Raw genomic sequence first — 26,280 nt, forward strand, 5'->3', positions numbered from 1 at the left:
AGCAGAGACACGGGTAATGAGCGGAGGGAAACAAATCATGTGGACAGAAGAGAGCAGAAAGCGCCACGGCACAGAGTCAGGATGAAAAAGACAGATACATTTTAGTCAGAAAAATGGATAGAACCACTTACTGAGGCTACAGTCTATCCTGATACAATCTGGCGGGAGAGAGAGCGAAATGGTGAGATCAAATAAAAAGAAAAGGAGGAAAAAGGATAGAAAGAAGAGATTGGATAAAAGAGAAAAAAAAGACATTTTTACATCCTTCAAGGTACATTCTGCAGACAACCAAACTTTGCTCTGGGGCCACCATCCGGGGACAGGCTCTGAGTCAGGATCACCCTTTCCCTTCATCAATCCCATCAACCTTCCTTCGCCTTGCTCCACCCAATCCTCCCAAAGCACAGTAGAAGGCAGACTTGCAAAATAAGATCTATGTATTACAAATATGAAAATAAACTATACAAAGTGGTCTACTGCTGACACTGAATACCTAATAAGACTACTTTGTGATTATAAGGAAAACTAAAGTAAATTCTGTGCTTGGACTCACTTGGTTCCTATTAAGCACAATCTCTTAATGGCCTTTTTATCTCTTCCACTGCTTATTGTGATTTTTTTTCCTCATAATAATAATAATAAAAAAAACATCCTTTAGAAAACTGTTTAGAAATGGTCTAAATGTGCTGGTTATAATCACGCGGTTTGAAAAAAATGGTTTGAGTACTATCTAACTGATCCATTCTCCTCACACTGTGGACATAAACGCTGCAATACCGTCATTACAGCAGACGTCGCACCACGCAACTGTAACGTCAGCTGCCTTTCCTGGTAATTTGAGATTCACTTGCCTTCTACAGCACTTTGGGTTCGACAAACCCGACAGTAACTGACACGAAAAGGTGATCTGCACATCCCAGCCACCTCATGCCTTGTGCACAGAAACTGAAATAGGCCTGTATATATTTTGTGCTACTTGCTACAAGTGGTGCGAGGAAAATGCCGTAAAAAGTGTTTCATCATTTTAAAAGGTTTAAAAATATGATCTTGTGGCTTAAAGCACAGAAAAGCTCAGTTAAAATCATGCAAAGTGTCCGTAAATGCCCAAGAAACTCAATGTGACTCTTCAGCGTAAACGGACCTTTGACTCGACTCTAAATGGAGCTAGGGATTTCTTTGACAGGAACTAGTACACTCTACCTGTCACACGCTGATATGTTATGATCTACGTGTGCATGTGGCAGAGTGGCTGGGTTGTGGTCTCGAGCTGTCAACCGCTACAGAATAGTGGACACAAACAGCCAGGAACCAGGATCACTCTGTAGAGATTTGGAGGTCATACAAACACAATGATATTAAAATGCTTTTAGGGGCCACGAGCATCGACTGATGTTTTCCGAATACATTTAATTCAGGACAAAAGCGACATTCATGATTGTAAACAGTGTAAAGCATTTTGTAGAGGAGGTCTAATCATGAATTACTCATTCGAGAATCAATAAATACAATATTTATGGCATTAGGTAAAACATGCCAGCCGTCATCTGGCCTACACATCGCAGGCTGAACATGTTACCGTCACTCTCTATCATTAAAGATATCATTAGGACTACATCTGCCCAATTATAGCAGTTCCTAGTGATTAATTACCAGGATTTTAATTATCTTAACAAGGATTAAGGCCTTAACAGATCAGAAGGATTCCCTTCTGACTTGTTTCACTTTAGTTGTTAATTAATTTTCTTGCAAAAGAGCAGTGGAAATCATTAGCATAGCTAAGCTGAGTTTCATTTAAAAGCCGGTAAGAAAGGAAGGAAAAGGGGCTGGTATAGAAATTCTCTTGAGGATTAGCTTTAAGTGTGGGGGCATAGCTGAGAGGTTAAGATGTGGCCCTAGGTACATTAAGTTCAGCTGTGTATGCCCCGACAGCTACAGCTGTGAGCTGGTCTCTGACTGTTTGATCCGAGGGCCGCAGACATACAGGCCATTGAAGGGATGAAAAGTTCCATCTTTTGTGTCCTGGCCAGGAGGGGTTTTATGACTGATGGAAAAAAGTGAGAGTGTGAAGGAGAAAGAAGATAGAAAGAGGAAAGAGAGGGGAATGGCCTCCTTCATTTATCCCACTGTCCCCATTCATGTCTCTAAGGTGGCTTAAACTCTAATATTCCAGAGTGCACCTCTGTCATGCTCCTCCTGGTTCACTGCTGACAGTGTGGTCCTTCAAAGGGTCAGGACAGATTTAAAGTATCTAGAGCTGGAAGGTCATACCATCTTCCCCAGAGCAATGGTATTCATTGCAATGAAATTTTAATAAGTCAATAGGAAGCATTATTAGAGGGGATTCATATCCCCTTCCTAAGATTCCATCTAGCTTACAAAATCACGGAGCTTCTCCTATTAACACTCAGGCTGCTTCACATCCTCAAACCTCCCTTTCAGCACATGGGCCTATGAAAAAGACTCCTGCCTACTCGCAGCACCAGGGAAGCTTTGGTAGAGCTCCGGTATAACGCAAGAACCATTAGGAAGCGCAAGACAGAGGCAAGCCCACCCTGAAGCTTTAAGAGCAACCTTCAAGGGCTCAGGGTCAAGGCAGTGATATTGTTAGAGATGGAGCTTTTTTACCAGGATGAGGAGCCATGGGGCTTCACAGAGTACAAGAAGAAGGGGATGAATGCAGAGGAAGTGGGGGCAGGGGTCGAAGCATATTGAAGAGAAGTTACTGCAGGGTGTCTCCCTACAGAGGCTGCAATGACTGCGTCCTGGAGCTAGTTTTACATTTTGACTTTGTCTCATTTTCTCACAGTTAGCAGTTGGTAAGGGATAAGTTTCTCTTTGTTCCTCAGTTTTCTCACATAAATAGCTCTTTAGCACTGTTGGCAGTTAAAAACATTAGGTAACGGCCAGAACCTACTGATGTAACAGAGGGACGTGTTCAGAAACTTTTCCCCAGCCAACTACCTGACAATGTTATAAAAAAAAAAATCATGCTGTGAAACTCAAAATGTCAAACCATTATTCTGAGTACAAAGACATACAATGCTGAAATACAAAGTGAGTGTGAGGAGACAGGGAAGGAGGCAAGGGAAAGGTTAGCGGGGACATCCACAATGACTCACGGGGGCCTACCGAGGTTAACGGTGAGCTTGACGCGGCCTCCGTCCAGCTCCAGTCGCAGGGTGTCCGCTGACTCCTTGGAGGTGGTGGCCATGAGCAGGCCGTACGCTCGCTGAGACATGAAGCGCAGCGCCACGTCTTCGGCCTCCGTGTGCATGGTGACCGGCATGATGATCTTCAGGTACATGCTGCCGTCGTAACTCAGCACCGTCGCCTCTGCAAAGGGGCGATGAAGAGGATGAAGTAAGCAACGAGTAACAATCGAGGGAACGGTGTCTCCCGAACAAAGGTCGGGCCGGTATCACAGCTAAGTTTAAAGTAGCTGTGATAATCCACGTAAGCTTAATTACAGTTGAAAAATCTTTCAATCACTCACGTCCCGCTTTCTCCAAAGACGACAGCTCTAATTCAAACAGGATTTAGACAAGACGTGTATTTGGACGCCATATCAACAGCATAGGATCAAGGGAAAATTCGGCATGAATCAAGATCAAAGCCATGTATGTCTGAAAACGTCACACCAAAACAAAAGGGGATATAAATCTTGTTACACCTCTCAGACATTCAAATTTAACAATTTCATAGAAATAATCAATGCGCACATCTTCTGAATGTCTTTTTCTGTGTGTACACTTTTAGCACACCTTATCATTTACAATGGATTTGTTAAATATGTATAACATTTGCTTAAATTAGATCTATCGGATGGCCTAGGAACGCCTTAGGGAGGTCTGGGCTTCTGTGACCCAGCCCCCTGATAAGGGGATAAAAAATATGGATGGATAAATAATTATCTCATAATTATGTTTACATTTGTTTACAAGAACCCACATTTCAAGAAAACGCTGACAATTTTAAAGTGTAGTGTATTAATACAAGAAGAACAGGAAACCACAAAAAAAGGACTTAACAAAAACATCAGATGCTTGCCAAGCTTAGAAAAACAAAACTCAGTCCGTGCTGTAACACGGTCTTCATGTTCACACTACATTGAAGCGTGGTTACTTTCTCTAACATCGCTGCTGCCATAAATAGACCGCTGTTGGAGATTGACAGTTCCAGAGGAGTGCTCTTATCTTGGAGCGTGGGTCGATATGTGTCACCACAGGCTAACATGAGTCACTTTCACAGGGTGCTTCAAGCATTTAGATTTTAGAGTGTACAAAAACACGATGTTAAAAGATGCAGAAAAATCCCTCCTACAGGCCAGCAATCGCTTAAAATGCTGCTATTTCAAGAGAGCACATCAGATTCGCAAATCCTACACAACACACTGTGTGTACTTTGACAAAAGTCCCACTTGTATAAAAATGTGATGCCGCTGCATTATTTTATCAAAACAGTGAACGGCTAAAAGAGACCATTCATTATTGCATAATCACCATCACTACAACCTGCAGGGCCCTGTCCCTGTCAAATCAATATCACAGATTCTCCTGTCATTCAGCTAATCTGTGAACTCAGTTTATATACACAGGTGTATCTAGCTGGGTATTACAGAAGTGTGCCTGCAATAATACAAAAATCCACAAGATGGCAGAAGAACATCACTTAAACCACGCTTGTCATCCGAGGAACCAAATAGTAAATTGTTAAAATTATCACCCTTCAAAATAAGGATATTTCATCCTATACCCTGACTGTCCTGACTTGAATCCAATTTCTCCTTCCCTCATTACCCTCCTTGTCCCTCAAAATTCCATTCCGTCATGGCTCACTCACCCCCTCAGACAAGCTAAGACAAACCGCAGGCTGAGGTGTCTGCACCTAATTGGGATGAATCAGAAGGACGTGGTGTTGTTTGACGAGCTCACCCTGCCTCGCTGTGGTGCAAAGGCCACTCGTGTGTGTGTGACTGACACAGATGGCGGCAGGAGGCCTGGCTGCTCTGTCGCACTCCTGCCAACATCCCAGCACTTCAGCCAGTGGGCTGAATGCAAGCAAGTCTCAGGTGGCATTTGGTGCACACACAGCTCCTTGTTGGTTACAATACAAGGAAGAATGCTGTCGTATGTGTCAGCACATTAACTTAACAGAAACTTTTCGTTGTTTGGTGTTGGGACTCTCATGATTTCCTTTTCATTCTTACTGCAGTGCATGGGGCCTCATATAAAGGAATATCTTTGCTTGTGTGTATATGTTTGTCCTGCTTTTAATGCGATAAAAAAGCATTTCATTTCTTTTCTGGAGTGTAGCCAAAACAATTATATTTATCATAGTCAGTATTCAATTATATACAATGAATTCAGATTCTATAATTAATCCTTAAGTGGTCAAAGAAGCTTCACTCTTGGCCCTTCTTACCTATCTCACAGTTGGTACCAAGGTATCCGGTGCCAGTGCAATCACAAATGTACCGGTTCCAGCCCTCTTTGCAAAGACCTCCGTTGCCACAAGGGGCACTGCTGCAGCGTTTCTGTAGCTCACGGGTGCAGAAACTGCTGACACCCAGGGCACTCTGGATCTCAGCCAGCCGGCGGACATCCCGGCTCTTGCCATCGATGAATAGGTCACGGACGCAGCCTACGTAGCCGTAGTTAAGGAGCGCTGTCCAAACTTCTGGCGGCAGGATGAGATCTGACTTAGATTCGGGCAGCCCGCCCAAGTACATATCAGTGTCCAGGTCCAGGATTTCACTGCCCTCTGGGGAGCTGAAGGGCATGCTGCGGCTGTTGACTGAGATTGATCCTAAAATACAGAAAGAAAGAAGAAACAAGCAGCAAGATGTTAACTTTTGAATCTGATGTTACTGGCACCTGGATACATCACCCTAACTGCAGCTACATGAATGAATATAGGTCCAGCTTATCTGTGCATGACTGAGCATGCATCTTGTATTTAGTGCTTGACTAAAGTGATTCAGATGGTCAGGACTGAAAATGTGTATAGTCTATATACGTAAATGTGAGTGAGCGGAATAGTGGGAGGGGCAGTAGGTGGCTAATTTAGGGAAACAGAACAGGGACAGACGGAGACAGAAGGACATACACGCCACAGAAAAAATAGATGACAGTAGAGTGTGCATCCATATGCGTGTGTGTGTCTAATGTGTCTATAATAGGCTAAATGGAGGAGAAGGGAAGCAGAATGCAGCAGGGAGTGGGTGAAACAAAAGGCCCTCTCTCTTTCGGTGATTAACGACTCCATCTTAATTTTCTATTAAAAGCCAATTACAGGAGGAGCAGCAGTGAGATCCCATGCGTGCATACACACTCACACACACACGTATGCACGCACGCATTCACACGCTTCCTCATTATAAGGCAACAATTGAGGGAGATATAATGTCCAAGGTTCTTTCCCACCTACAGATCATTCATCAGACAATGCCCACTCAAGCATACAGATGCTCCTGTTTGCACCCCCAGAAGGCAGAGGAATTTAAAGACATCACACAGTTTTTAAAAATAGATATACTGTTAGTATATGCAATCACTACTCTGCTTCCAACATGATTGAATTGTCATGAAGGACAAAACAGTATTAGACTATGACAAAGTCAGTTCTGTCCCCTTTTCCGTGCAGAGTCTATATTTCTGTCTTCCTAATCCAGTGAGCCGTTCACATGCACTTAAATCGCATGCAACATAAAAAAGTGACTAACCCAGTTTTAAAGCACTCCTCACCTTTCCTTCCTTCTCTTTGGAAATCCACATGGCACCATTCCCCATCGTTGACCTTCTTGTTGCTGGCCTTGAGCTTTGTTTTTCCGGAGCCCATATCAATCAGCAGGTACAAATACCCCTCCAGAAGCTCCATGGCAAAGTAATCAGTCTTCAGCTCCCTACCAGGCTTCTGCTCTTTAGGCCCCTGAGGCCGTCCGTGGCTGAATAACAGAAGGCCGCTGGGCTCTGTGGTCCGGAAGTCAAAAGAGATAGAGCCCGTCTTCTTGGTGTTCCACTTTGGCAGAGAGATGTAGGACTCGGGGGTCTCAAAAGTTACAGGATCCAGGGCTGCTACATCCTCACAGCGGAACACCAGGTCACCATTCAGGGTGATTTTCGGGTCACGCTCAATGGCCAGCCGTGACAGCTCCAGCTTAAAGTCGTTGTTCTTGTACACCACCTAAAAGAAAAGCAAATGGTTGAAAGGTTATGATTGTGCATTTGGAGTCAGACTATGATTTAAAAACATGTGACTCAAAAAACAAAATGCAGTTTCAACAGCATAGTCTGTGTTGTCATGGCTGTTAATACTGAGAGCCAGCAAATGCATTTTAATTGCTTCAGGTAGTTTCAAGTATTAGTTATAGTCGCTGCCGGGGAATCTCAACAGCACGGGGAAATGACTTAAAACTTGAATAAGTACATGACTTTTTCATGAACTGCAGTGTGGAACTAGTATTAGCGGAAAAGAAGCTGCTTTAGTATCTCCTGCACATGACCTGGTAACAACAATTTTAGGTCAGAGAAAAGGTTTTGCTAAGGGAAACAGGAAGAGCCAAGAAGCGAGATGAAAGCAGGCCGAATGCCGATGTCTGCTAGTACTGAGGTGTGGACCCACAACTTAAAGAGTGTATTGTACTCTCATCACTGGTGTTTAAACTCCTGAACTCTGGTTCATTCCATAAACCATACAAATGTTTCTTCTTGTACAAAACCATTCCTCACAAATGGAGTAAATATGCATAATAAATTGAAAAAATTAAAAAGGCTCCAGGGGATATCCAGAAACAGAAAAAAAGCGAACGTTGCCTACAGCTCCAATGCAAATGTCTCCAATGGTCTTTGATGAAATACAGCTCTATTGTTTGAGCTCAGAGTGTGCCTCCGTGTATGCATTCATAATGGATTAATTGCTGAAGGCAAAGCAAATTGTTCTTGTCTTTTATAGTTTTAGTTTTCTTTTTATTTGTTGAACACTCTGTACACAGCTTTGTGAGAGGCCTTCCTCAAGGTAATACTGTGAATCAGCAGAGCTCTCTCCATTTGTGCGCTGTTCGCACTCTCTGTTTACCACACTGCTCACAATAAAACAGAGAAAAAATAAGCTGGTCTTCATTTCAATCCCTGATTTCTGCTGCTGTCTAAGCTGAAAGGTTAAGGAGATTGTTCCGGTTCGGTTTGATTCCGCCAGCAGATGTTCTCATTTGAATTGTCAGAGAGTATAAAAACAGAAAGAGCTACCTGCTCTTTGTGTTTGGAGTACAATTCTTGTTCTCATGAAAGGATGGAATGAAAGTCATCACCTTCTATTCATATCTACTACTTCCCACACTGGAAAAGGGTGAAATTTCAATTGCACAGAGGTCAGAGTGAAAATGAAGGTAGAAAACTTTTTACTATGCTTCAGAATTAAGTTTCTCATTTATGAAACACATTTCATTTCTTCAATCATGTAAAAAACAAACAAACATATATGACAAGTTGAAGTGAAGATCTTATACTTAAGAAAAACTGAAACCTTGAAAATATTCACTAGTTATGTAAGTGTATTCTAGTTTGGGAAGCATAGATGTCAGGGTCCTGGGACTGGGCGACCCAGGATCTCTGAGCAGTTATGAATTATATTATTATTATCATTATTATATGTATTTTGGTGTTGCTTCCCTTCTCTGTGCTTGTGTGTGTATATATGTGTGTGTGGCTGAGCACCCGTTTATAGGCGGCGTCAGGCCTGGAGGGTGTGGTCCTGCAAGGGGACTGGCCACACCCGAAGCCACACACCTGCTGCTGATCAGGCCTCGTCGGGGGAGCTACTTAAGAGAGTCTTGGAGCTCCCACCGATGCGGGATCATTGCATGAGACTCCACGTTAGTCACCCTGTCTAAGCTAAGTCTGAAAGTATATGCCTGCCGATCTGAGTGTCCTGACAGCTGCCGTTATTGTTTCCCGCAGGACGAGCGTGGAGGGCACGGAGAGCAGCGAGCACCGGGGGGTGCTGACACGGGAGCAGAGAGCACACGGACTATTCACGGGAGACACGACACGGGAGTCTGGGAAAATACGGGGAGTTATTGTTACGTTGTTTTTCACCTTGTAAATAAACACTGCCTATACATAGAGCACCGCGCCTGGGTCCTCCTTCCCCACTCCTTCCACGGTGTGCCATGCCGCACCGTGACAATAGACATACGACCCTGTCCTAAACTTCTATAGCCAAACATCTATAACATCTGTAGCCATATCTCATTTATAGCAGCAGAAGACACAATTTCTTGGAAGAGACCAAGTTTAAGTTATATCAAGGACTTGCTTGGGTATTTTAGGTGCTAATTGTACATGCACAACCAAATCATGGGTGCTCCACTTCAACTGTGCTGGAACAAGATAGAAATAGTGAGACTAAATAAGAAAAGGGAGAAATGTATTGGATTTGTATGATTTTATGTTTTAATTGTAAATACACGATTTATGGGTGTGTTTGGATCATATTTTTAAATATATAAAGTATAATATATGAATGTTTACATGCTTTAATTGTTTTCTTTGGGAAAATGTGGAAGCACCCCTGGCGGGTTATGAGCAAGGTGTGGCTCAATAGCAACAGGATATGAAGGACTGCCAATTACCTGATTTGTGTGCGTTCTGTTTGCATGTGCTGAACAAATAAATACTGTTGGGAGTCATCATAAAGTTAAATTTAAGTTTAAATCTGGTCCCTTTTTTCATTAATCATCCCAAAGTCATTTAAAGTTGGGGTACACAACAGTACCGTAACTTGATTAAAAAATATAACTGGTGCAAAAGGGAACTACACTCCTGCATTGCCTCTGGGCCCTGAGTCTATCCTGCAACAGTAGATGTGCCTTTTCAGACCAGATCAGAAAAGTATAAATAAATCCGGAGATGTCCAGGAAGAAAACAAACCAGCATTGCCCTGGTGGTATCTTCACAAAATATGTGCATTATTGACTGTAAGCCATTCTAAAAAGTACACAATTTTCTGTTTTCTGACTATGTAGCATTACTTAAAAAAAAAAAAAAACAACAACAACAAAAATACAATATCTAGGAAACTGGGGAGAGTTAGTACAGTTTTGGCTGCTATAAGAAGACTTGATGAAGATTGCACCAGTCTGGGTGAGCAGACTTCACACAGTTTCCATGCAGAGGACCAAGATCTTTGAAAGAAGTGGATCATTAACAGGAAATACTTTGTTCCCAGCAAAAACAGCATGAAAGGTTTTGGTTAAGGGTACTTCACTTACCCAGTAGAGTTATTCAGCTGTCTAGCCAAGCATGATGCAATGCTTAGCTAGTTAATGTTAGATGCTGTGTAACCTGACTTAGATTAGATGGGTTTGATGGATTTTACCAAACTGCAGCTTAACCTAACTAATATGATGTACAGAATATTGTATTTCATTTCTTGTTTTTCACAGAATTTTTACCCAAGCTTCTAACTTACTGAGCAGAATTATTATTGCTGAATTATTTTGTGTGTATTGTGTCACATTTTGGTTTTGATTTGCATTGGCCTGTTTTTGCATTTGCTTGTGTGTATAATTTGCCTTCTGTGATGTGGTTCATGATTTTTTTGGCTGCCTAATTTGTCCAGACCGCTGCTGTCATTCCTCATTGTCTTTCATGGTATCTCTTTCAAACGCCCTCCAATCTAACCTATTTTTTTTCTTGCACACGGGCACACTATCTCATCCACTCACTCTTCCTTTCTGTCAAATGCTACACCTACACACCGGCACTGAATGCTCAACAACAACACAGATATGCTGGGTTATTCTTAAACTTAAGCCTCCTTTGGTTATCTTCAACATTAACCACGCTGCCACATGTACTGTACACCTCATAATGTCACCATTAGCACAGATTAGTACTGGTAATTAGGTATGATAATACTAAAATTGGCAGCAAATAAGGCGTAAACTCCTCTTGCTTAAGGTGTTAGAAAAAGAGAGAGATAGGTGCAAGAGAGGAAAAGCAGCATAAAAAATAAAAGCTTTATTTTTTTTTGATTTATTTACAGGTTTTCTCTTGGTTTTGCGTTCAGCTCTGCATCCAAAAAAGGAAAAACTGTCATTACCATCATTGCAGAGACTGCTTGAAGAATTTCCTTTTTCTTGATCATTCAATTGTTGTTTGACTTTGCCTGTTTACTCATTTCCTGTTTTATTTTGTAGTCATTTGTCGCCTATGTTTTGCATGTAGCTTTATTTCCCTTGTGTCGTTATCCTAATTAGTTTCACCTGGGCCTTGTTCCACAGCTGTGTCTAATTCCCTGATTAGCCCTCAGTGCATTTGTGTATGTATATATAGCCCCATTTTCCTTTTGTTTGAGTGTGTGTTAATCTACAGTTCTGCATTCCTGTCAGTGAGTGTGAAGTGTGGCTATTTTTTTCTTTGTTTATGGACTTTGGTGTTCCACCAAATAAAAGGTTGTTTTTTAGTTTATTTTTGTGTCCGTGAGTCCTTTGTTTGCATCATTCCTGCCAAACCTCTTGACAAACCAAGTGCTGTGCTTGTTATAAAGAATCACACAACATGTTTGAAAAGACAAGATGAGGCAAGAAATCCAGCCATAAACATCTTGTAGCTGATGACTTTCAGCTTAGAGACTCCAATGACTGATTTTCAATAACAGACAGGTCTGCAACATTGTTGACTGGCTACTTTAAAGATGAACATATATTTTAAACACTCAGAGTGTTGAAGGGTAATTTTCAGGTAATTTTCATCACTTTTTCTTGAGTATTAACTTTACAGCTACTTGATCCAGATAGACTATTATGTGCTCAAACTTACATAGAATTTAGTGTGTCCCTTAGAGGGTTCTTTTTATAGGTTTTCAGAGTCAATAACAACAGTAAGGGTGGCCAGATTTCTACTATATTTGTGGTTTTCTCCTTTCTTGTTTCCTGGAATTTTAGTCAAAATTTTTGAATATGATTCCTTGAACATAGCACTGATGCCATAAAATATATTTCCAATTTTATATGGCAAAGAGGGTAACAGTCACTAATGATGTGCTTTTAAAAAGTATACAAATGTATCCATTTGTTTGGAGCCAACAAATAACCTGGCTAGGCAGAGGCAGGACACTACAAGCATAACCACAAATTACTGCAAGCTTTCAACGTGTACATGACATCAAAACCTTTGTAGGGTTAGGATGGGTGTTACTAATTAGAACAACGATGAATGTAGGCATTTATCTTGGTGGCAGATCAGCTACTACTTACAGTAGTGATTCAGCAAAAGCAGAATTGTTTTGAACTGCCAGTTCAGGTGGCTGGTACTGAATGGCAAACATGTTTAGCATGCCTGACTAGGTTCAGATGCTCTGTAAACTCGTCCTTATCATACTAGCACCTGTGTGAAAATCAATTTTATTTTCATTTGTTGGAAACACTCCTTGTTAGTTTTGGTGAAATTATCTATTAATTGAGAGATAAGCCATCTTTTCAGCCAGTTATGTCTACAACTCAGTCTTTGGTAAAGGGGTAGATTAGCTAGAGGGAACACAATGTCGTAAAATGCTAAAGACGGTAGAAGAGAGTGGTGTTAAGCAGTATGGAAAACAGGAGAAGATGGTGGCGAAAGACAAATGAGAGGGTAACAGAAGGACAGAGGGCTACATGGGAGCACTAAAGCGTGTAAAGCATACCATCACTCACAGTTAAGCCAATGCCTTATAGCACATGTGTCAAACCCAAGGCCTGCGGGCCACATCTGGCACAGCGGACATTTATATCCGGCCTGCGAGATCATTTTATATAGATTTATTATTATTGTTATGCATGGCCCGGCGATATGAGGCGCTAATAACACACAAACTACAGATCCCAAAATGCAGCACTGCAGCCTCCTTGATGAACGCTAGGCTAGCTGGGAACATCCCCACGTCAATCAAGTCAAACTTCTGTTATTGCGAAGCTAGCCCCTCACAATGGCGAAGAGAAAAGTTGATTCTGAAAAAAGAGCCTTTCAGCACCGGTGGGAGACTGAATATATGTTTACAAACATTGCCGGTAAACCCGTGTGTCTTATTAGTGGAGCTAATGTGGCTGTAATTAAGGAATTTAATTTAAGGCGACAAATAGGCTGAAAAACCTAAATGTCGAGCAGAAACTACAGAAAGTAGAAGAGCTAAAGAAGAATCTAACATTTCAGCAGACTTTTTTCTCCAGAGCAAAATCACAAAGTGAAGCTGTTGTGAAAGCAAGTTTTATTGTAGCAGAGGAGACAGCCAAATCAGCCCGGCCATTTACCGAGGGAGAGTTTCTGAAGAACTGCATGATGAAGGTGCGCAACGTCTTGTGTCCAGACAAAACGCAGATTTTGGCAAATGAGAGCCTGAGCAGAAACGTATGTCAAAGTGTAACCGACATGAAACTGCCCTGGGACAAACTTGTTGGACTTACAACAGATGGAGCGCTGGTGTTGTGCGGTGAAAAAAGTGGACTAGTCGGCAGGATGTGAGTAAAGATGCAGGAGAACTGTATCAGTGAGTCAACAGCATGCTGCATCATACACCAGGAAACGCCGTGTGGTAAAGTCCTAAAAATGGAGCATGTAATGATCACCGTGACGCAAACCGTAAATTTTATCCGAACTAAAGGTTTAAATCACCGTCAATTTCAGTCTTTTATGTGGGAAATAGATTCAGAGTTTGCCGACGTGCCATCACTCAGAGGTCCGTTGGCTGAGTTGGGGAAAAATTCTCAATAGGGTTTTTGAGCTCAGCAAGGAAATCTGTCAGTTCATGGACATGGCATGTATGATGCGGTGAAGGCATTTCAAGTTAAGCTGTCACAAATGTTCAGTGCAACTTGCCTCACTTTCCCTGTTGCCAAGTAATGTTGAACCAAGTCAGCGCAACAGTGTTCCCAGATGCGCACTTTGCTGATAAACTGAGCGCACTGAGTTCGCACGGCGCTTTGGTGACTTTGAGCCACAAAATGAGAATTTTGAGCTGCTTCACAACCCATTTACAGTTGAGGTGGAAACTGCACCTGTGCAGATTCAGATGGAGCTGCATTCTAATGGGACACTCAAGGGAAAGTACGACACTGAATGGCCCGCACAGTTTATTAGTTCCATTCCTGAAGCAATGCCCCAGCTCCAGATCGAACCTTGTGTATGTTTTATTTTATTTTCTCTGGGGTATTTGACAGCATGTTCATATTTCTGACTTGCAAAATTTTGACAGGATATATTTTTATGGAGAGAAAAATATTTAAAGTTAAAGTTGATTTTTTTAAGTTTATTTATTCTGGAATTATATTCCTGTCCGTATTCACATTTATGTTTAAAAAACATTGTTTTAGTGTGTTCAATAAATGTTTATCTTGTTTGGCCCGTGACCTAAAGTGTGCTTTGAGGTTTGGTCCCCTGTGCAATTGAGTTTGACACCCCTGCCTTATAGAGTCTGCAGTCAGACAGGGTCAGGTGTCTTTACAACTGCTTGTGCTCACGTTGCATCCTTATTCCTACCATCTGTCTTTCGCTCACTACTTACTGAAAACTCACTGCTATCAAAAGTTTTAAAAAATGCATTGTTCTTACACAAATTAAAACTGTTCCCCTTTATTTTTGATCATCACGTCAGACTTTAAAATTCACTGACTTGTGTGGCAGTGATTTGTTCTTTCTTATTCTAGCAGTGCAGCTAATGCAGGGCCAAAGCCTCCCACAGGGGTCCCTCCATTGATTTGTTTTGTTATTGAGAAACTCTTCAAATTCAAAACCCTGCAGGTCTGGAGAACAAATATTTGTTACTTTCTTCAGATACTTGGTGTTGTGGATATTTGATGAAACTATACACCGCACGGTTTGAATATGTTGGTTGATACACCATCCACTAATCACTTCTGTACCGATATCAATTAAATGGTACCTTAAAGACTTTATGTATTTATAAACTTTCATCTCTTTCACTGTTTATTAGTTTATGAAGCATTCTGAAGTACCAGACGTTACACTAATGGCTTCTGCCTAAATAAAGAAACAAAAAAAACTGAAAAGTGCCAGTGAATATTGACTTGTGGCAGGCAGGACATGAGTTAGGGTGACGGGTGACTTTAAAAGATTCTTTTGTGGAACAAAGGTGAAGCTAAGAGGAAGCTACAGGTGAAGACATGAAGCATCAATATGAAGTTGGGAGGACAGGAAGAGAGAGCGTAAAAGAAAGTGAGGGCAAGGAGGAGAGCAAGCGCATTCATCCAGCACATGGAATCAGTCGAAGAAATCAATTTTTAATTTGGCCATCAGGATGGCAAAGCCATTGGTGTACCAACGGAGCGACAGTGCTACACTTAATTACACAAAGCTGCCCCTGAGAAAGGGAAGATGGGAGGCAGAAAGAAAGAGATGGAGAGAAACTATGAGAGAGGCAGGAAGAGTGACAAAGATGAGCACATGAGGAGAGGGTGGTGTGAAACGAGCGATAGCAAGGTCACTGTCTGCGAGAGACACAGGGTGGTGGAGGTTGCAGTGGGGAGACAGATGGTGACATATACAGAAGAGAAGAGAGGAATCTGTGGAAACAAGACTTGGGGGCTGAGGAGCAGAGAGACCTGATTTCACACCCCACCTCTCTGATTAGGAGCCTAAGGAAACACACATCACCCTGTGTATGATCATAGCATGTGGGTGACTTTGAACACATGGAGGCGCACATACACAGAGAGCAAATAAAAACTTCACAGGGCTTCAGTGTCTCTTTTGATGCCTTTTTACTCTTCTTCTGCTGCGCTGTTCCTTTGGATTTCTACTGCCTGGAGGGTGCTGGCCGAGCGTATCAAAGGCATTTGACCACGGTGGCAGCGGGAAAGCCTTGCCCTGGAACATAACACGACTGATAATCCGAGATGTGCCACAGAACAAGCACTGCCTAACCCCCAACCACTCACTTTCTTTTTCTTTAGCTGCTACAGCTTTACCTGGTGCTCTCAGCTGCTCTTATTGCAGCTTTTCTCAATAGCTTTCTAGGTGTGGTTACTTTTCTGGCTCAGTTTAGTCTTGAAAGCTTGACCTCAGCTGGAAATTACAAACCGTAAGGCTGCTAGAAAAACAACCTAAGGTTACGTCCACACGTACCCGGGTATTTTTGAAAACGCAGATTTTTCTATGCGTTTGCACCTTTCGTCCACACGTAAACGTCGTTTGCGGTCACTGAAAACGGAGATTTCTAAAAACGCCTGCCACGGTGGATAATTTCGAAAACTCTGTTTTTGCATTTACGTGTGGACAAGAAAAACAGAGAAAACGCAGAAAACGCAGCGTCAAAGGTGTGCGCCTTTTTTGACGTCACACTGTGCGCCACGTTATTGTTTCGGTGAAATGAATTTCTACAATACTGTTACTGTTAATTGTACTCCCTGCAGTGTTTAAATGCTTACATATACACACAGTTACTGTCCCTCCACACATACGACTCTGTTCTGCTTCTATGCCCCAGCTTTGTTTACCATTTCCCACCGAGGCTTCTAGACTTCTGATTGGCCAACATTTCTACACGGTTAGGAATATATCGCCACCTGTTGCTTTGGCATGTTCCTAGCAGCGTTTTCCTTCATTTCTGCGTTTACGTGTGGACGGGATTATTTTTTTAAAACGAAAACGGAAAATCTCCGTTTTCAAAAATAGTACGTGTGGACGTAGCCTAAGCTTAAGCTTCTGGTAAGTTCACGTCTGGGTCATGTATCTTTCTGGCCTGTCACCAAACAGATGTTCAGCTATTGAGTCTGAAATGTATTACTTTAAGTCATAATTCTAAGAGTAGAGCAAACTACACTTAAATGATTTGCTTTTCTTTCTCTCACTGGGGAAAGTTTCATTCTATCTCCAGTTTTACACTGGAGATTCAATGTAGCTTGAGGCTACAGGCAAGAAGTCCAAAAGTAAATACATAAAAAACTAACACAAGCCCCCAGATGCAAACATAGCAAGTGTACTGTGGAGTCAGATATCCAAATATCCAAAGAGTTCACGAAAGAAGGAAAGTTATTTTCTTGCTGTGCTTAACCAAACACAAACATATTACTTTAAAAAACAAAGGTGAACATGAATACCAATATCTGATGGCTACACCACTTCCCACCTGTCTGGAACTTGCTCCCTTTTCTTTGTACAATCATCTCATCATCTCTTTGTATCTCATCTCTGTCAAAAACCTTCTAGTTATCATTAAATTACCCTCCTTACGTTGTTTTCATTGTGCAGTCCAGTCAAACAGAAATACTTTTTTTGTTGCTGTCACACCTTCTCTCCCTTAGCTTTAAACAGGAGATTACACAAATTAAATGATCAAGTCTTAAAACATCTGCTCTTACTTTTCATTTCTAAAAGTTTGGTCACACTGGCTCCTTAATATCAATTTCTTTTGTTACTACTAGCTCTTACCACTATCTTTTTTAAACATTTAGACAATTTGCCTTTCTTGTGCTTTGTGTGTACACTGACTGTAAATCCAGCCTTGTCTTGATGAGACAGAGGACTGTTAAATGCCTAGGGAAGTTTAAGACCCGCAAGGGATTCTTCTGATAGCAACCCAGATAATGAAAGTGTAATTCTACAGGGATAATTAAGTTAGAGATAGGGTGATTACTGTGCGATCCATTAAAAGCGTTGGCAAAAGTAATTACTTATTCAATCAGCATGGTTTTATGAGGGAATGCGATGGCACCATGTTGCGTTGCCTCTATACAAGTCATTACATTTACAAGGGCATAGCACTTTGAGCTGTGATTGGTTCTCTTGACAGCTTGTTCAGCCATGAATTAAGACCTTGGTGAAAATAAAAGTAATTTTTATCAAAGTTGAGTTGAAATAAAAATTTTAAAAGGCAACTGTCCTCTATATAGCCATCCACAAATATGAGTGGACGTGCTACAAATTGTGATCTGTCTGTGTGTTCTGCGGTGTGGTTAGAAAGAGAGAGGCTTCAAAGGGATTCAGGAAGCTGTATGTCTGACACCTCCTACTCTCACATATGGGAGTTATAACTGCCCAGACGGATGATTCTCCAAAGAAAGTGTCAGTCAACACAAATGTGCTTCTGTAAATATGTGTGATGATACCATGCAGCAAACTGTGTCATTTGTTCTCGCTTTGTCTAAAACAATAAAAAATGCTTCTAATTCCATACTGTGGTTTGTGAGCCACCACTCATTTCATTACATTTTGCTTCCGAGGAGCCAGACTTTGTAAGACTTGAAAAATAGTTCTTCAGGCTTTTTGAAGGTTTTTCACAGTTTTTCTTTGGACATTGGCTACTATTTTCAGTCCAGTCATTTTACCTAATCAAACTGGAGAAATACAAGACAAAAGAAGAACTGGCAAGTTTAAAAAACTATCAATAGCAGACGAACAGTGTCTGAACGTCATGTCCAAAGCTTCATCAGAAATGGTCCTACGGAAAGCGTGACCAACCTGTTCTGAAGGAAGGGAGACAAGGAGAAAATGCTCAAGTACAGATGAACTGGCCTGAAAATTATTAGCAACAGGTCATTTTAAATTTTGGTTCAAATCACTATGAATATGCACAACGGAAGTGAAGAAGGATGTACAAAAGTGTACAACAGATCTCTGCAGCCATCTGCAAAACAGATGGTGGTTCTGTCATGGTTTATTTTTACATTATACATTTCAGTCAATGGTGTGGGAGATATCTCACAGCAAAGTACTGTTTGCCAAGCAATACTATCTGGAAAGTACCTGATACATAGAGTACAGCCCTTTGACCATTGATCATTGTCGAAATTTAGCAATGATTACACAATGGACTGGCCTTCCTAGTCACCAGAACTCAACATTATTCTGTCAAGACGTCACACATAATCTTGACAGTGGAACAAAAGGTAGCCAACACCCAAAGAAGACCTTGGAAAGAAAAGCATCTGGACTTTCCTTGAAGACGTTTCACCTCTCATCCGAGAAGCTTCTTCATTTCTAAGAGCAATTGGTGGAGAGTCACAGATTTTATGGGAATGTCCCCAAGAGGGTCACGGACCACATAATGATCCTCTACCTAATCTGGGACTCTCCACCAGTTGCTCTTAGAACTGAAGAAACTTTTTGGGTGAGAGGTGAAACAGCCTCAAGGAAACTCACCTACCTCGTACCAACCTCGTACCCTACTTCGTCAAAGAAAAATGCAAATTTCAGTTGGTTTGTTCATAAGAGTTTAAATATTAAGCACTTTACACTTACGTCTTTCAGGCAGCCCATGAAGTTGTTGCTGACTGGAGATCCAGGCAGGTCTGCAGTGTTTGGACTACCTCCAATGTAGAAGAAGTCATCAGAGCCCAACATAGTGTAATCTTCCTGGGTGTAACCAGTGGTGGTCAAAATACCATCAACTGAGATGGTCACCTGGCAAAAGCATGTCCCAAAAGAGACAGAAAGGAACAGATAGAAATAGAAATATAGAGCAGGAATAGACAGAAAAAAGAAAATAATAAGAAAGGAGGGAAATTAAGAGAAATGGGAGGAAAAACAAGGAAGAAATTGGATTAAACACAGACGCTTGATTGGGTTGTACCTTAAATTGTATCGCTCAGTTGGTGGTTTTTTGGTGTTGGTCAGACTGAGGGCTTTCACTTTAGAGTGCAGTTGCTAAAGGTAAACCAATGGAACGACAGTGTGCCAAATGTCTCATCACTACCAGTGGTAGAATAACTAACCTGGTTTAGCAAACTCAGTGCAAAGGCCATAATCTACAGCCTCAAGAATTAACATTTCAGTCATGAACACTAAAAACAGCTATCTAAACCACACACTATGAATTTAAAGTTACATAAGTACAAGAACTTGACCTTTAAACAAGCACCATGTTTAAAATGCCAACTGGGCTTTCCCTGAGATTGGCATAGCTACGTTGTAACACTTCATTCACAGAGCTACCAGTAAAAATGACTTCCCTTTTTAATATTTAATTGCCTCCAGTTTCATATTTTGTACAAGGCCATACATTCTTTGCTGAATTTTGATTGGTGACAGAAGCACCAGGTGGAACCCAGAATCAAACACACGGCTGCAAGCTAATGGTGTGAGATAATGTGCGAACCGAAGTGTAGAAATGATGCCTCCCATTTTTTTGACATCTCCAGGGATCTACTAAGTTTTGTATTTTTTTAATGAGATCTATTATACTCAAATCATTTTAAAGTTTTTTTTAATACTGATTCCCTCTTCTACTGTTTTGCTATTAATAGAACATCATTAAAAGAAATACAACAGCATGTGTGGGAACCACTCCTACAGTGTAAGACTAGTCCTTAAAACATGAGGTGAGAAAGCTCTTTTCATGTTACACCTGACCTTATCCCATCTTTACAAATAATACCTGAAGAGTAAATGAAAAGAAGAAATCATATATATATATATATATATATATATATATATATATATATATATATATATATACACTAGTCTGAAACGTGAAAGCATCTCTCCTCCACAAGTTTTCAAGGAGTCATCACAAAAACCCTTGTATTTTTACATTATACTTATTACAATGAAGCAAATTGTAGTTGTTTATGAAAAATACTCAAATCTATCATTTACTTAATTGTATTTCATCACGACTGGATTTAGTATTGGTACGACAGCGATGATCATATACAAACACCCTGCCAGATCCTGATGTTTGATTCGGGAGAGACTTTTGCAGTTAGTGACCAATTTATTCTTCTAATTATCCTAAAAGAGCTGGCCTGGGCGAAAGCGAAGCACTCCAGTCTCTGATTCAACATCTGTTATTCTGCATAAACGTACAAATGCAGCACTGCTGGGAGCCACACGCACAACCATCTGGCTTTCATTACCTTTGCATACTTCAAAGTGCCAGTAGCACTACATTTCATCATTTCATCAAGGTCCAGCTTTACATTTGGGTCAGTTAATTGTCAAGTAAGATCTAGAAATGGTGCTTTCCTTTAGCATGTCCTTTAAAATATATTCAAAAGTAGTGAATTCAGTTAGCAAAAACATCAGTTATCCTCTATGAAAACATCAACTATGCCTAAATTTATTTTAAGATACAGGTCCACAACTATAGCTGTGGCAACTGTAACCAAAAAGAAACCTTAGCAACTGCACTCCAAAGATTTTATCTCCCCAGCTGAGTTCTTATCTTCTGTTTTCCTTGACATTTTTCTTTTTTTTCCCGTACTTCCCTTTGTAAGAGGGCAACTCATTTTTATGTCTGCTGTTGCTACTTGGTGAGAAAGATGAATCACATTGGCCAGATGTATCTGGCATGATGAATCTGCAGTTCACAGTGCTGGTATGTTGGGGTCATCTTTGGAGATCTTGGATAGGGATTTCAACAGGAACACTTCATTTGCCCAAAGTGACAAGCGAGACCTTACTGGCTATAGAGAAGAAATGGGTGGGAGGGGAATTGTTACTATAGGCAATGTCAAACATGTTCCTACTACTGTGGTTGAACTATATAGCCATGGTATTACCGTTTCTTCAAAAAAGTAGATTGGAAATGTCATAGGGTAGAGAAATATCCCGTAAACCTTTTAAAATAAAGGGGTTGGCAAATGTGCTGAAAAACACCAATATTGGCTATGGCTAAGCTAGGCCCATGGAAGTTTTGGGATAATATTGGGATTGTTGATGGCACATCTCAGTGAATCAGCGATAGTGGGAAAACATCAGTGACTAGCTGCCAGACACCTATAGAGTTCCCAGCAATGTGTAAGTTCTTTCTCTTCCCCTCACTTTCATCCCAGATTGTACTCCTTAATATGTTAAAAGCTTTAAACACATGTGATTTATTCAATAAACTGTCTGAAGCAATCCTGTTATATTAGTGATTTATTGTTTGATCATAGGTTTAACTTATACAGCATTAAAAGCCCCGTGTAGACAATGTGTCGAAATACTAAAATAAGCACATTAAAGGTTGTCTGAAAAAAAAAAAAGTTTTCTTTGAGGTAACTTTGTTATAATTCATAAGAGTTAGTGTTTCAACCAGGATACACACTCATTCCTTTGACAAAATTGCAAGCCCTTGCATCACTGGCCACACAGGAAGGAAGGAAGGAAGGAAGGAAGGGCTTGATGGTATCAGAGGTTGCAAGTTGAAATATGCCGCATGCGTTCCCATTTTAATTAATGTGCTATAAATGTATTTAGACTTTTCTTTGAATAAACGCCAAGTAAAATATTCCCATTCTATGAACAGTCTCTGGTTGCTTTTTCTCTCTGAGAGTTGTTTTTGAATTCAAATTAGAATGAAAAAATGTAAATTTGGACTTTTGACTAAACAAAGTGTGCAACACTTATAAGCATAAGTACTGATCAACTTAAAAAAGTAAACTAGACTCTGTGGATTGATCAGTCTATTTTTTAGACAAGCAGCTCCTTGTGCATTCAAAGTAACTGACCAACTTTTAATTGCAATAGTGCAATTAAAATTTGTCTTTATATGCAACGTTCTCATCAATTTCAAAATTATGCTGTTGTTGGCAGCATAATGTTATTTCTTCTCCTGGGGAAAAAATAGCATCCTGGGTGCACACAGCATATGGCCTGAATATTATTTGGTGTAATTGTGTGATCACAGTTTCTTTCTTGAAACAAAGCTTGATGTGAAAATTCTAGGAAGGAAGGATGACAAATATAAAACTGCATCAGATTAATTCGCACATTTCTAGCATTCTTCGCTGTTCTTTATTGTGTGAACGTCATTCTTCCGGCCTTTCTCGTGTGCCTCCAACAAGCAGCACATACAGCACATAATACACAGACTTAACTCAAGCCCCAGCTGCAGCCTTTATTGGATTCTCGGTTTTACCCAGCTGCTCGCCAGATACCTGTTTAGCCCTGTACATACAGAAAACTAAGAAGACCTTGCTAAACTCTGCTGAACTGATTGCCCCAGGTATAAAAGACACAATGAAGATGTTTAAAGCTGAATACACTATGAAGAGATTGGCACAGCTCTAGGGTTCAAATCATAAGAAGCAATCTATTTCACCCACTCGCATGCTGCTGAACTTGATTCTTTTAAGCTATTAACCTCTGCTTTCAGCCACTCTCTCATGTCTACTTGTTCCTGATAAATCAGCATCTACCAACAGACTAGTTTTTGTTTTTTGTTTTTTTTAAATTGGACTTTAAATGTAGTCTATTCCAAACCAGATGTGGCTTCTATGGACATTTTGAGCATAATTCTATGCTACAGTCACAATAGGGAAAACAGTATTTGGAAACTGTGGCACAATCAAAAGTATTGCCACTATGTCCAATAAACTTCCAACTTGGATGACTTTGAAATGGTTCAAAGCTGGGGACCAGAAATGCAGCCACGGTCAGCTGTCTACAAAGTGACTTTGATCAAGATGACCATAACATGGCAATTAGACGGAATCAGTCTGCTATCAGTTTGTGATTGAATAGGGCCAAGTCACCAATCTTTTGCCATGTGCATACACAGAAATTCACATTAACTACTTACATTTAAAGAAAATAAGAAACAATGATTCAATACTCACCCACAGAATAAAAATGAAAGTGAAAAAGAACATTAGAACGTGCCTAGACGATACTGGTTACGTACACATGGAAGTCGTACGGTTTCCATATAAGAAAAATAAATTTTCGCTTTGTATCAGTCGCCCACGATTGCTTCATGTTCTACCTAAAATTCAACAACAGCCATTATTTTGACCATCCAATCTTCATAAGGCCCATTTGTCAGAGATTTCTTTCCTTTCAGTACCATCACTCCTTTAATACACTTATCCATGCAGGGGAACATGTTTACATAGAAATGTGTCACTTACCCTTGTTGGAACAACATCTGATTACTGTCACAGGTCTTTTAAAAAAAGGAACAATGTGTTATCTTTAGTAGTTGAAACAATATATTACACAGAAACGAATGCATTCCCACCCATGCGATGGGTTTCCATAGGTGTCTGGCAGCGAGTCAAAAGTCCTAACTGGTCGCAAGTGGAGAGAGCCCTATTTTTGAACTTCAATGTGGAGTTTTGACATGTAAACCCTGAGGTGACGAACTAACCTGTGTTAGTAAAGGCATGGGGGGAGGGTTGGGAAGCTTGGGGCGAGTGCCATTTGCGCAAGAGAGAGGGGTTTTAAACTATGCGCCGAAACGAGTTAAAAGGGTTGGAGGGTGAACAAAATCGGTTAGTATTTTTGTAAGTAAGGGGAAGTCAGACACAAAAATGGTTGTTAGTACAGTTACAACAAAGGTTTTATCCAAACAGTAGATTAGTAACAATTTAGTCATAGTGAAAAAAGTATGTGAGGATTCTTTAAAAGTCCTCTGCAATTTGATTGCTCAAACCAGATCCACATTTGGACTGAATGTGTTGTTTCAAGTGACAAGGGTTTGTTTGATTAAGAAGAAACAAAATGAATCCATACAAGCTAACAGGGTGACACACAAGCCATGCACTTAAATAAAAAAGATGACCGGAAGGATGGGCTTGGAGGAAGAATTCATTGAGACACAACACAAAAAGGTCAACTATTAAAAGAAATGTATAAAATAAACCATCTGGCAAAATGCAGCAAAATGGGCGAATTTAATCGCAGGGCATCACGACACCAGACAAATGGGAAAAGGAAAAGCAAGAGAGCTTTTAGTGTTCGGGGTTTTAGACAAGAAGGCAACATAAAAAAATGCATCAACACACGTGTACAACAAACTGACACGTGCTGGGATACAGCAGCATTTACACCCTATAAGAATGCTGATGTGAACACTTCTAGCCAATAGAATCATGCAGACATGGTGCAGGAATACAGCCACTGGATACTCAGTTTGGAGGTGGAAGTTGGAGAAAATGGGACCGGAGTAAACAATCACAGATGGAATCCACGTACATGAGAGGGTTTTTTAAAGAATAGGAAAAACTGAGAGGGGAGAGAAGATGTTCAAATTCTGGTCAAAGATAGCAGGAAATAGCTTTTCACCACTGTCCACGTCCTTCATGATATTGGACACAGAAAAAACACAAAAACATCTGCTCGTGATTGCAGTTCTCATTATGCCTCTGCTACAATTTCACTACAGCTTTTCTGATGTGAGTTGAAAATTGCTTTATCACTTTTGTCAAATTTGAGCCAAGACTCAGTGAGTCACTACCAGATACAGTGGCTTTCTGCACATGACACTTTTCTTTTCCAACTCATGGGATTTGATGGATTGGCCAGATTTATTCCTTGGGGCATCAATTCTTTATTCACCAGAAAATGAAAATCTGTCTCCCCTCGTTATTTTTCCCTTTTTTTTGTTTTAGCAAGATAACGTGTGAGGTCATTATTCATTTTAGTAAGTTAATTTTGAAGTTAAAATTATATAAGAAATAAAACAAAGTATAATAAAATAAAATAAATAAAAACAATAAGGAGAATGTGGCTAACATGTCTTATGGCCATATTGATTTTAGTAGGACAACTGATATATGTATGTATATACGTTAGCCGTGATATATACATATACATATATACTCAATGCAATCTTTGTATCAAAAAACAACAACAACAAAAAGAAGATCGAAGAGGATAGGAGTCTTTTCATGCAAGGGGTGAGGGCAGTAAAGTATAAGAAATATAAGTTAGTGTTAGTGTTAATGAGGGGTCGATCGTACACAGATTTTCCCAGTCACTTCCCTTTATGTCTGCATCGATGGGCAGACAGTTTCCTTCATTGATTGGGCAAGTCCAGTGAAAGCAAGTAAGGCTGGCTCTAGCTACACCCTGATGGCAGCATTACTGTTATGTACTAAGGCCTAATAGGAGTTAGTAAAATAAGATCTCAGTAAGGCTTTTGTCAGTCTGTCTTTGTTTACGTATTTTTAAATATAAAGGTCTACGAGTTATTTTGCCAAACTTTCCCCACTTTGCTGGTTATTCAGTGTAAAACTGTCTGATCACCCCTGCACCTGTGTTCAGGGAACTAACTGTCCATGAAAACCTTTTATTACGTGCGCACATCGTCGTGTAAGAGAGGAAGACTGTTCAGGTACAAGACTGAGAACAGCCCCAGGTTGATCATAAATCAGCCTAAGGCCACTAATGGGATCAAGCCCTCATTTGAAGCCTTCTTTACAGTGAGGGCTTTGACCGATAAATCAAGAGCTGTAAATAATCTTCATGACTCTATAAACCATAAGACGGCAAACCTAGATTACAGGGCACTCAATAACATGCCAAACGAGTCTAACTGAAATACCATAGCAAAACAGTGTCTTTAGTGGCATTTCTCTCACACTTT

General features: G+C 40.6%; 1 protein-coding gene across 8 annotated transcripts in view; it reads right to left on the reverse strand.

Annotated features, from left to right (window-relative positions):
• Positions 1–26,280, reverse strand: part of nrxn2b (neurexin 2b) — a 710,873-nt gene that overhangs the window by 344,384 nt on the left and 340,209 nt on the right. For 7 of the 8 annotated variants that reach the window (XM_080298328.1, XM_080298327.1, XM_080298329.1 and 4 more), the window contains 5 exons: positions 19,230–19,391; positions 6,744–7,182; positions 5,422–5,805; positions 3,130–3,333; positions 132–158 (listed from right to left, as the gene is read on the reverse strand). In XM_080298328.1, coding sequence (XP_080154454.1) covers positions 132–158; positions 3,130–3,333; positions 5,422–5,805; positions 6,744–7,182; positions 19,230–19,391 — 1,216 coding nt within the window. The remainder of the gene's footprint in view (positions 1–131; positions 159–3,129; positions 3,334–5,421; positions 5,806–6,743; positions 7,183–19,229; positions 19,392–26,280) is intronic. The other variant, XM_080298325.1, reaches the window with a different exon arrangement.

The sequence above is a fragment of the Astatotilapia calliptera genome, chromosome 3 (genome assembly GCF_964374335.1).
Source record: "Astatotilapia calliptera chromosome 3, fAstCal68.1, whole genome shotgun sequence".
NCBI classification, from domain to species: Eukaryota; Metazoa; Chordata; class Actinopteri; order Cichliformes; family Cichlidae; genus Astatotilapia; species Astatotilapia calliptera.